General features: G+C 38.4%; 1 protein-coding gene across 6 annotated transcripts in view; it reads left to right on the top strand.

Moving 5' to 3' along the window:
- The window catches only part of LOC136825477 (serine/arginine-rich splicing factor 6-like), a 37801-nt gene extending 33183 nt beyond the window's left edge, over positions 1 to 4618 (top strand). For all 6 annotated transcript variants that reach the window (XM_067082001.1, XM_067082004.1, XM_067082000.1 and 3 more), the window contains exons 6-9: positions 2622 to 2695; positions 2802 to 2969; positions 3081 to 3257; positions 3532 to 4618. In XM_067082001.1, the coding sequence (XP_066938102.1) occupies positions 2622 to 2695; positions 2802 to 2969; positions 3081 to 3257; positions 3532 to 3835 (723 nt within the window). In that variant the 3' untranslated portion in view covers positions 3836 to 4618. The remainder of the gene's footprint in view (positions 1 to 2621; positions 2696 to 2801; positions 2970 to 3080; positions 3258 to 3531) is intronic.
- The last annotated feature ends 8199 nt before the right edge of the window (positions 4619 to 12817 follow it).

The following is a 12817-nucleotide window of genomic DNA, read 5'->3' on the forward strand; positions in this document are numbered from 1 at the left end:
ATTGAAAATAGGTAGACATATTTTAATATTGCTTAGGGTGTCGTTAATTGAATGTTGATTGCAATGGCAGTAGATTGCCTCATAATTTTCATATAAGCCAGTGATGAGGCTGAAGTTAGAATATTTGAATCATCTTACCTTTTATTTTTGTGCTATTACAGTCTGTACAGCCAATACTGGGGGAGCATAATGAGAAACCAAAAGCATTGGGCACAATTTTCCAAATTAGTTTTCTAACTAAGGACCATCGACTGGAGGTATTCTGGTGATTTAAAATATAAAACAAACGACCTGGTTGAAGGGTGGGTCTTATGCCGTTTACTGTCTGGGTTATGCAGTGTTAGGTAAGAATAATTTTTTATACTGTTTCTACGAGTTTAGAAGTACCCTGGTGTGCATCATCTTTTGCTGGTCATAATTTTTCAAGTGCTTATATCTTATCAGCACTCATAAGTTTTGAGCAAATTAGTTTTTCAAGTTTTAAATATTAATGCTATAGTTTATACTCATAAACTTATATTTGCATGTTGAGTACAGTATAATGTAAGTGCAGTGCGTTATATTTGTCTTGGTGGAAAAGAATTAAGCCAAATTATTCAGCCAAGTTGAAGTGCACATTCAAAGTTAGAGATACAGATGTTGAGTCATTTATTTAGGGTGTAAGTTAGATTACAAAATTTCAAAGTAGGGTGCAGCATGTGAGTGATAGTTAATATATTACATTAAAATTTGTCAGATTTTCAAAGGAGAGTAAAGGCTTAAGGTGTTTAATGAATATGAACATCTTTGCAAGCATTTTTTGTGATGAGAGAAGGTTGTTGCTGAGAAAGAATGTGTGGTTAACTTTACCGTAGTTTTTTGAACCTTCATTGTGAAAGTGAAATGTAGGAAGGTTTCAGTCATAATTGAGCTCAGAATAAATTACTATGGAGTGATTGTGTCATCTATGTAAAAGTTTTCAAAGCGTAACTATAACTAATCTTGTCGTTGGTTTCTTAAGATTTTATTGAAATGGTGTGGTATAACAGGGTGAGTGGTAAGCACTAGAAGTGTAGTTTCTGATCATTTTAGTTTTCAAAATTTAATATCAGATTATTCCATGTGCAGAAGCCTTTGAATATGGGGTTTTGTGGATTGAGTGCACTTCAACAGTTAAAAGCAATTGCCTTGAGTACTGCTTTTAAATACAGGAATAATTTTGCACTGATATGATGTCAGAAAATGAAAATGAGGATATGCAGGGTAAACTTTGAGCATGTATAGAATACCATTCATGAAAATCCTATATTGTTAATGTTGATACTTTTTTATTCAGAACAAAAAAAAAAATTGAAATAAAAGCACATGAATGGTTTCAGTTAGATATTACTTGGATAAAATTTGCAGATATCAAGGAAACATTAAATGCCCTTTCTTATGTCAAGGAAATTTATCTTAGGTTGTATATACATATTCATAACTAATGCATTTACATGATTGGTGAAATTTGAAAGGAAATAACTTGTGGTAGATCATCACACAGGGATTGAGCTTAAAAATTTATTACTAGAACTAGTGTGGTGTGAGTAGGGGATGAGTAGGTTTATGAGTACTGTATGTGCAGAAATGCATCATCCTGCAGCAATCTATTTTAAACTGTGCGCCTATGTTTTAAGATGGCCCCCCCCACACCCGGTGAGTGAGAAGTAGAGGTGGACGGGAGAGGCCCGGGAGGTTACCCAAGAACACCCGGACGTACCCCTGCTGTCCCACAGTGTCCCAGGGGGCCAGCCCGTCCCACCCAGCTGGACCGAGGGCCTGTGACCAATATTCTGCGTAGCATGAGTTACGCCCACGTTAGGGTATAACTACTTGCTGTTGACTTCATACATAATGATTATATCATCAGTGGTTTGAGAAAGTCCCTTTCTTTGCTTTTCCTTCATTTCCTCCTTGGTTCTTTATTTGTTTTTATAAATATTTTTTTTTTTATCTTTTTGTATGAATGCTTGCTCTAGTTCCGTGTTGTAGCTGAAGAAACATCATCATAATTATCAATTATCATCCTTCCCATCTGTCATGTTACATTTAGCTTTCCCATATAATTGCTAGGCACATTTGAATCCTGTTAGCTAGATTTCACTATTACAGTCATCTTAACTTGGGAATATGAAAGAAGGTAATGGTATAAAGGAAGCATGTTGGTGATTGGGTAGTCACAGATCTCACTCTTGGAAGAAACATGCAAAATAAAACATTTTTGTTTAATCTACATTTCATACTTTTCATTTATTGTTTGGTAAGGGAGGGTGGGCATGGCAATTCAACACTTGTGCATGACTGTCTGTTGACAGATTAAATGGAAATTATCACATGAACATAAAGAAAATGTTCACCAGACTTCTGTCAAAGATAGCTCAGCTAAACAAGAAAAATGAGATAGTTTCATTAAATAGAGACTGTGACCTGTCAAATTTGTTCACACAGTTACAAAACTATTATCATAGGGTCCTCATGTTTAGGTTTAAGCATATTAATTTCAAGTCCTTGGTAGTCAGCTAATTAGTGTAAATGGTTCATTTGACTGAAAATCATTGTATAACTACATCCATTAATCTTCACCTTTTCTCACTCTGCTGCAGGATCTTAAGGACTACATGCGCAAAGCAGGAGAAATCACATTTGCAGATGCTCACAAACATCGTCGGTATGAAGGGTATGTATATTATGTGATGTATTCCTCATGTTAATTAGCAGGAATTGTTTGATATTTATATTTCTCATGTCTTACTGCTTTAAATATACTCTACCTACTATTACAGAGTGGTGGAATTTGCAACCCGGTCTGACATGAAACGCGCCATCAGAGAGCTAGATGACACAGAACTCAACGGTCGGAGGATTCGTTTAATTGAAGATCGCCCATCACGTTCCAGGTCCAGGTCCCGCCGCCGGTCACGCTCACGTGGCAGATCATATTCTCGCTCAAGGTACTGTGGTGGTCATTGTTTTTGTTGGACTTCCCATTGAACTGATGTATACATGAAATTTCAATAGTTGTTGGATGACTTGTGAGATAATGGAACTGTACTTTTTAACAGATCCCGGTCACGTTCAAGGAGTAGATCTCGATCAAGAGGTTCCCGTAGATCTCGCTCTCGATCTCGTTCAAGGTCAAGGAGCAGGTCCAGGGATTCAAGGTCTAGAAGTAGATCAAAATCAAGGTCAAGGTCAAAGTCAAAATCAAGATCAAGATCAAGGTCAAGATCGAAGTCAAGGTGTGTATTCAGGCATGTCACTATTTTCCACTCTTAATTTCTTGTCATATTGAAGTTCTTGTAAACAGATTAACTCCCACCCCAGTAGTTGCATAGAGTATGTGAATTAAATGCTTGGGGAGTTGGAAGCGTGTTAATTTCACTGCATATGATAATTATGGTCCTTGTTGGTGAGAGATGGTTGTGCTTTGGGAAGCTGGCAGGCAAGTTTTAATTATATTAAGATTAATAGGAAGTTGTTTGGTAATACAGTAATTCTTTTCAATTTTTCCAGTGATGCCAAAAGATCAAGGTCAAGATCACATGACAGGGATAGTCGGTCGAGGTCAAGATCTCGTGAAGCATCTAAAGAACCAGAAGTTAAACTAAAAGAAGAAAATGACCGTCATAGTAGGTCTAGAAGTCGTTCAAGGTCTAGAAGTCCTTATGAGAAAGACGAAGACTCTCATATGCGTTCAAGGTCACCATCACCCCAGAGAGAAAGCCGTTCGCGTACCGGTTCTAGATCTCCTTCACGCTCACGTTCACGTTCACGAACACCACAGGAGAATGGACGTGAAGGAACTGAGGAAGACTGAATTTGGATATGAACCTTTGAAGATCATTCATAAGAACATACTTTGGGTGAATATTTTGTTACAGTCTGCACAGTAGTCAAGTGAAGGTGGCAGATTATTAGTTTGATTACAGATTCAGTTTTTCTTCTACATAATAGGGAATCTTGGAAGAACACTTTTTCTATAAAAAAAAAAAAATGTTGATTTCGCAAGTCGAGAACTGACATGGTAACGATATTTAACTGCAGTGGAACACTTGAAGGTTGTCCTTGTAAGCATTTTCTAGGTGTAACTTGGTCAGTGCAGTTATTAATGCTTTGGTAAATACATTTGCATAATGTTGCATACCCATTTGTGCATAGTGTCAAAGATTTGTTGCCACCATTCAGAACCTATTCCTTTTAAGGTATTTTTTTTTTATATTACTTTTTGTTTCGTGTTTGGATGAAAGTACAAAGTAACACCCTGCTTTAATGTTAAATTGTTGACAGAAATGAAACACTTGGTCATGGGATACAGTTGTGGGATCATGATTATATATTTGTATACTTTGTATCACACTGATGCCACAATTTCATCTTTTAAGTTTATTTTACATGCTTTAGTTGTATGTATGTGCTTTATATATCAATGGATATCATTTACTGTATAGTTTGACCAGTAAGTGTCCCAGTAATTTTCCCTAGCGAGTTTAAAAATTTTTTTTTCTTCTAAGGGAATTAGAACCAAGGGTTTCACTTTAAAATAGCAAATTAAAGAAGATTCTGTATGCCATTATGTGGAAAAAATAAAGTTTAGCTGTATTTTTTGTTTTTTGCTAACCGTGTAGTGTAAGGTACTTTTAGGAGTTTTAAAAGTATTATGGTTGCTGGGAAATGCTTAAGGAAATGTCTTCAAGACTAAATAACCCCCCAAGTACTTAGCAGTCCTTCAAGTGAGCAATATTTTGGAACAGAAATATAAATTTTAGATAAATAGGGAGAAACTAAAAAGAGATTGTAAATGCTGGTGTGGAGAAAACTATGTTAGCTGTGCATAACAATTAAGATGTTAAGGAGCTACCATCAAAACTGACAAAATCTTGTGAAATGGCTCGTGACTGGTCTAAGGTGAACATTGATCATTATGATGAAATACCACTGAGGTGATGAAATTAGTGTGCTGGTAATGGGGTGACCAATAAACTTCTTGTGGTTCATTGTGGGCGTTACTGAATGGTTTTTGCAGTGTTTCCTCAGTTACTTGCTTCCCGTAGGGGGTTACTGCCGTCAGTGCACCGGCATTACTTAAAAGTTCTTTGCAGCGTGCCTTTGGCCCCCTAGCTGCAACCCCTTTTGTTCCTTTTACTATACCTCCTTTCCTATTCTCTTTCCATCTTACTTTCCACCCTCTCCCAACAGTTGATCCATAGTGCAACTGGGAGGTTTTCCTCCTGTCGCACCTTTCAAACCTTTTACCATCAATTTCCATTTCAGTACTGAATGGCCTTTGGCCTAAATTCTGTATTCAACTAGGTTCCTTGCTGTACCCACTTTTTAGCCTTTTCATTTTTGTCCACCCATACAAACAACCATTGCTATCTCAATAATTTATGTTCCTAGAAAGGTCATCAAATTCAGGACAAGTGACTGGCCCTGGTTTGAGATACATGTAGATGAGCTTACCATGACAGACCAAGTTCAACACATGGAGATGAAATCTTTCAAATTGAAATTACACCATTGTTGTTGAGTCTAGCTGTGCTGCAAATAGAACTTACCATACAGCTGAGAGAAATTGCTATAATTCCATGAAGAAGAAACCTTAAGAATTACTTGCCTCATCTGTGGTGGACCATGTTGGCATCATCTGTCCTTCGGTCAGGTTCATCTTCCATTCCGCCACTTCTAACAGATGATGGTAGGTTGGTTACTGGCATAGGGAAAGGGCTGAACTGCTTCATTGAGCTTTTGAAGCTAAGCAATCAGCTGAGGATGTCCCTCTCCCTGATACTTATCAACCTGAACCTATTCTTACAAAATTTGCATTTTGCTCTAGAGATGTTAAGAAAAATCTGGATAATCTTGACAGCTGGGATGAAGATCCTGATGGTTTCTTCCCTTTGTTATTTTAGAAAAAGGTTCTAGTGTGTCTCCCAAGACGGGTAGGTTCTGTAGATTTTTGTTGACATTTTTGTAGATGAGTGCAAGCTTAGTAATACAGTGCCTATTACATAATAAAGAATGGCATATGCGCAGACTGCAGTAACTACAGGCCAATTTTTGTTTTCCCTGTGCTCTCCAAAGTTGCAGAAAAACTTTTTGTTAAAGTTAGTTTACATCTCTGCACCAATAGGGGAAGAGATGTAAGCTGACTTTAACAGGAGGTAAGTATCCAAATAAATTTTATGAAAATTTATATTTTTAAGCCACTATATATGTATGTGGAATCTAAAAGAATAGTAGCTGATAGTCAATATGCATATAGGAAGCGGTTGGGTATCTGAGATGGTCGTTTAGACTTGACATAACATTGACAAGAGAACCTTGATAATGGTTTTGAGGGCAGAGTACTATAATTCAGAGACAGTGCTGCTTTCGATTTAGTAAATAACAAGGCACTTATAAACTTCAGAATCTTTGGAGTGGGTGGATATGTTTTATGATTATTTAGCTTTCCTTACAGGTAGGCAGTGGGCAGATGCTGTTGATGGGATCTTGAGCGAACCAAGACCTATTGCGTCTGGAGTTCCATGGGTAGTGTTCTTGGTCCACAGTTATTTTTAGTGTATACAGGTGAGATGGTTGCTGGCTTGGAAAACAAAGATTGTTCAGTATGCTGATTGATGCAACACTTGTATTTAATATTTTACATTTTTATTTATTTATTTATTTATTTGTTAATTTATCTGTTTTTCTAATAACTGATCTCCTCTTTCTGTGTTTCCCATTACTTCGTTACATTTTCTAATGAGCACCATATTCTTTGGAAGCTTGAATTTGAAGTCAATGGCCCCTATGGGCTTGTCCCATATGAACAGGGTTCATCTTCTTAATAATAATAATAGTGCAACTGGTTTTTTTTTAAATATGCATATTCCATTCCAGTAGCCACGTTTCATCTAGTGGATTGTTATTTTTTATTTTATAACCCAATTTTCTTGATTAATTCGTTTGAGGTTAGGGGGCAGAAGACACAGAAGTGTGCGCTCAACCATCACCGACCAGTAGCAAGCATACTGGGGACGGTACTTGCATTATCAGAACTTCCGCATAGCAAGTACTGGCAGAAGGCTTAGGATAGGTACTGAGATACTCTAAACTCTATCTGCGCCTTCTTAGCGATTTAGGCGTTGTCCCCTACGTTGCCAAATGTACTTCTCTCGAGTTTTTAAAGGCTTACCCTTCCCATTTACCCCTTTAAATCGTGCTTCTGTCAAGGAGGTTTAACCTCCTTGGCGTTTGTTAAAGAGGAGGTGACAAGAACGGTCACCATTATTATGTAGCCTACTGTAGATGGAGGTTTCTAGACTCCCCTGTCTGAAGATCGATTAAATGAGATGTGGTGGAGATGGCAGCTAGGTAATTTGAGAATGGGAACGGTTGGGAAGAGCAAACACAAGTGATAAAACTATGGTCAAGGGTCTAGGAGAGAAAGAGAGAGAAGTTTTACTGGAATTCTAGCCAAGCATTAAGGTTGCATGTCACAAAGGAAGTGGCCGAAAAAAGAAGTTAATCACGGGCAAAAAAAAAAAAAAAAAAAAAAAAATGATGAATCACAAAAGGGGTAGCAAAGCCCAGCCACAAGAGACAGATATGGAGGTCAGGGGATAGCCTACAAAGTAAGGGGCAGGGTGTAGGGCTTTATACCGCAGCCTGATAAATTAAGATGAAAGCGAAAAATAGCGGTAGGAGTCTTTTCTCAATCAGGAGATTTTGCGGTCACTTGCACAAGTGTTAGAAAGCAAGCCAGTAATCGTTAGCATTGGCATTACAAAGATAAGGTCAAATAAGAAATGAAAGAATGACAGGATGTGTGTGGTTCAAATGTTTTAAAAATTTCAATAAAGGCGCATTAAAGCGTAACTGACATATGCTTTAGCGTGCAATTTGTCTAATCAGCACCGCTTTTGTATATAGGCTAAATGCAAGTTTTATATGTTGACTAAACATGGAATGATGCAGTACGTTACTCTGAAACTATGATGTGCACATTGGCATTGAATCGGTTTTACTTATATAACTGTAAATCAATATGTAGTGTAGTGCTTTTGATGTATGAATAAAATGCATTTATGAGAGTGTCGTGCTTGTTTGGCTTCTCAGTTCCACCAGATGTAATTACGCAGACGCAAAATCGTAGTACGGTTTTGTTTCATGATGTGGCTCTGTAAGTTTTAAATGGAAAAATGCTACAGGCTTCACTGTGTAGCATTGTTTCAGGTGGTTATTTTAGTAACTGAAAGCTTTACTGTGTAGTTTTTAAACTGAAATCGGTTGATTCCAGGAAAGAATGATCTATGTCCAAAATAGGCTTTCCTGAAAATACCAGTTGTGGTATAGGAATACATACAGAGCAAACTTCCTTGTAACCTGTATCCTTGGGAGAGCGACCGTGGCGATATCTAAAATGTTCACCTTCGACCTCTTATTCGTGTGTCGTAGGTTTACTAAAGTGAAAAGATACGTCCTGTGTAAATACCACTGATAACTACTTTACGCCCCCTTAAAAGCCTTTAAAACTCCTCTAACAGTCATATCCAGAGCAAATGTGTTTATGCGTGACTCATAATTTATAATTCTTGTGAAATATAACTAAAAGGTAAATAATGCTCACCAATTGTATGAGGCCGGCTGCATGAGCTAGAAGTAGTAAACCAAGAATTCGTCGCAGACAACCCCATCTTTAGTAGTAAGGTAAGGAATTCCTTTTTCTTTTCTTCTCTGCAAGTTAGCCCTATCATTGAGCTACTGCTTATCTACCAAAAATAACCCCATCATTTGACACCAATGCATTTCTGAGACAAAAGTTCTTGAACCTAACCTATTTTAGGGTACCAGATCCATACCTAAGTGCATGATATTTGCTTGAAAGCATTCCATGAACGTACCTTGATTAGAATTAAAATTATTGATGGTGTTAAGACCCTAGTATGTCACTCGTTTTGTGGTTTTCACCACCCAGAAAACCCGGTTTCTCACTGTGGCTCCCCAAATTGTAGGATGTAAGGGTCGGGCCCACCGTACCTATGAATACTCATTTGACAACGAAACGAATGTCGGAAACATCCAAAGCACACTTCAAAACTTTGGGAAATTTATATTCAGTTCTTGAATGCAGTATTGATTTAAAGTAAAATAGGCTAGTACTTTCGCTTGAACTAGAAACACTTGCTAGTGTTACAGTACAGAAACTTTCAAGAAAGACTGAAGAACAATGGCGTTTCATCAGCGTTATAAGTGCGATCGAAAGTTCATTCTCAGTCGGTAATTTTGCTTGCCTAATTGCAGTGTTATATGAGCATTTTGTACTTAAACTATGTTAACTTTATAGAAAATTTCAATTTGGATTTTATATAGGTTACTTAACATGTTTGTATAGGCTAGGATTTTGGGATGGCCTTGAGGTAATGCAGCTCAGGCTTAGCTTTTCATTATTCCCACGAGATCCCTTTTGGCACAATACCGCCTCCCTTTGGATTTATTAATTAGGTTAGTATTTAGACGTTGCAGCACCCTGCTTTAGATCTAGTAGAGGTTAATCATGGGGTTACTGTTCATAACAGATGAAAATTGAGGAATTTAAGATGAAAGGAAAGATACTGGAACAGTTGAGTTAGTGTTCAGAGACTCATTCAAATGAATAAAACCAATACCAACTGAAAAGTGGCATGAGAAGAATAGTTATAGGAAATTAAATCTGAGGTTAACCTCTTGGAATTTAATCACACAATGTGTGACTTTTAAAATTTAACATCAGACATTCCATTGTTGCATGTAGGTGACATAGAATTATTTTGGAAATCTGATAACCAACCCTTTATTTGTGTTAATAAATCCCAGTGGACCAGATATGGCCAGAGTGCAAAAATGGAAACAATGATTAAGCTAACCTAGGCTATGCTACCTTTACCAGCATGCTCTCTGAAGATCCTGCTGTGACCTTGGCTAATATATAAAAATTACACATTAACTTAAAAAAGAAACTATAGAATTCAAAGAATTAATAATTATTCATGTCTATATATAATGATTACATATTAAACTCAAAACAACTAAAACACCATGACACTAGCAAGCTAAGTGTCATTCAAGAAAGTAAGTAAACCTTAGTTTCACCAGACCACTGAGCTGATTAACAGCTGTCCTCGGGCTGGCCCGAAGGATTAGACTTATTTTACGTGGCTAAGAACCAATTGGTTACTTAGCAACGGGACCTACAGCTTATTGTGGAATCCGAACCACATTATAGCGAGAAACGAATTTCTATCACCAGAAATAAATTCCTCTAACTCTTCACTGGCCAGCCGGAGACTCGAACTTAGGCCTAGCGAGTGCTAGTCCACAGCTCTACCGACTCGCCCAACGAAGAGCAGTGTCATTCAAGAATTTTGTTGTGATCAAGTAACTACAGTAATGTTATCAAACACGAGATATTTAAAGATATTGTATATATATAATGTATGTAACAATATAATGAATGCTGTAGGCAGTCCCCGAGTTATGACGGAGATCCGTTCCTACGGTTTGATGTAAGTCAGATTTCATTGCAAGTCGGTTCTTAACATTAAACTTCTTCTTCTTCTTCTTCCCAGCTTGTTCCCATTTTTATATGGGGTCGCTGTTTCAGATGAGCCGTTTCCATCTATTTCTATCCTGTGCTTCTGCCTCATCAATTCCCTTCTCACGCAGGTCTCCCCTCACACAGTCCTTCCATCTCTTTCTTGGTCTCCCTCTTCCTCTTCTTCCCTGGACCTCCATCCCCATAGTATGTCTACCAACGTGGTCCTCATCTCTCCTCAACAGGTGTCCATACCATCTCAGCCTCCCCTCCTGCACTTTCTTTGATATTTCCACCACCTTAGTAGACCCCCTAATGTAATAATTTCGGATCCTCTCCTCTCTCGTCACCCCAGCCATCCATCTAAGCATTCTCATTTCTGCCACATCCATCTTCTCCTCTGTCTTTCTCAAGCTTGCTGTTTCCGTGCCATACATCATTGCTGTTCTTACCACCGTCTTATGAAATTTTCCTTTTAACCTCAGCGGTACTCTTTTGTCACAAAGAACTCCGGAGGCCGCTCTCCAGTTGTTCCAGCCTGCCTGTACCCGATGTTTTACTTCTTCTTCCATACGTCCTCCAGCATTAATAAAGGATCCCAAATACTTTAAATTTTCAACTCTCTTTATTGGTTCTCCCCCAAGCTGAACACTTTCCCTATCACCCCCATCATTGGTGGTACACATATATTCTGTCTTAGATCTACTTATTCTCATTCCTCTGTCCTCCAGTACTTGTCTCCATCTTTCCAGTTTCATTTCCAGATCTTCCCTGCTCTCTGCACACAGGACAATATCATCCGCATACAATATGTTCCACGGTACTGCCTCCCTTACTTCCTCTATGATAACGTCCATCACAATGTTAAAAATAAATGGGCTAAGAGCCGACCCCTGGTGTAATCCTACTCTCACCTCAAAACCCTCCGTCTCCCCAACACTGCTCCTCACTCTGGTAAATACATTCCGGTACATTTCCTTTATCAATCGCACGTACTTCTCTGGCACCATCCTCTCCCTCAGGCTCCTCCATACCTCTTGTCTGGGGACTCGGTCGTAAGCCTTTTCAAGGTCAATGAATACCATATGTAGGTCCCTTTGTTTTTCCCCGAATTTCTCCATTAGTTGTCTCAGACAAAATATACCATCTGTTGTTCCTCTTCCCTTCATAAATCCCATCTGCTCTTTACCTATTTCTACTTCTTCCCTTAGTCTGGCATCTATCATCCTTTCCAGTATCTTCAAAGTGTGGGACATTAGTTTAATGCCCCTATAATTACCACACTCTTGGACATCTCCTCTCCCTTTGAAAATTGGGATCAGTATACTCCCATGCCACTCATTTGGTATCTTTTCCTGCTCAAGGATCTTTATCATAAGATCGTAAAGTATATCCACTCCTTCATCCCCTAATGCCTTCCATGCCTCCACAGGTATCATGTCTGGTCTGGTTGCCTTCCCATTTTTCATCTTCTTCATTGCATCCAGCACCTCTTGCTTAGAAAACCTCATCACCGTGCCAATGTTTGCATGCCCATCCCCTCTTATTAGTCTATTATTTTCTTCATTTAACAGCTGTTCGAAATATTCTTTCCATCTCTTCACAATGTCTTCTTCCTTTCTAAGTACTACCCCATCTTGATCTTTTATTTGTTTGATATGTGTAATATCTTTGGTGCTCTTATTTCTAGCCTTTGATAGCTTGATCATCTTATTTAATCCTTCCTTCGTCCCCAGCTCATTATACACATCATCATATGACTTTGCTTTAGCTTGGGCTACCATCTTTTTCACCACCTTGTTTTTCTCTCTGAACCGATCTCTGTCTTCCACTGACTGTGACTCTTCCCATCTCTTTGCCTCCTTCTTATCTTTTACTACTTTCCCAATGTCTTCCTCCCACCACCAACTCTCCCTTTCCTCCCATATGATCCCCGATGTCTCTCCCAGCAGCTCCTTTCCATGTCTTCTAATTACTGCTGCATTTCGTGCCCACCATTCTTGAACATCTTCAATTCCTATATCAATGTCCTCCAAAACCCTCCTCTTAAACTCTCTCTTCTTATCCTCCTCCCTCACTAATTTGTACCATTTAATTTTCATTATCCCTTTAGCTTTGGTTTTTCTTTCCCTTTTTAGCTTCAAATCCATGCATAGCAGTCTGTGTTGGGGGGCTACATGGTCGCCTGGGATAACTTTGCAGTTCTTGACCTCCCCAGCTTTATCCTTTTATATAGGAAGTAGT

This window comes from Macrobrachium rosenbergii, chromosome 37, assembly GCF_040412425.1.
Source record: "Macrobrachium rosenbergii isolate ZJJX-2024 chromosome 37, ASM4041242v1, whole genome shotgun sequence".
NCBI lineage: Eukaryota > Metazoa > Arthropoda > Malacostraca > Decapoda > Palaemonidae > Macrobrachium > Macrobrachium rosenbergii.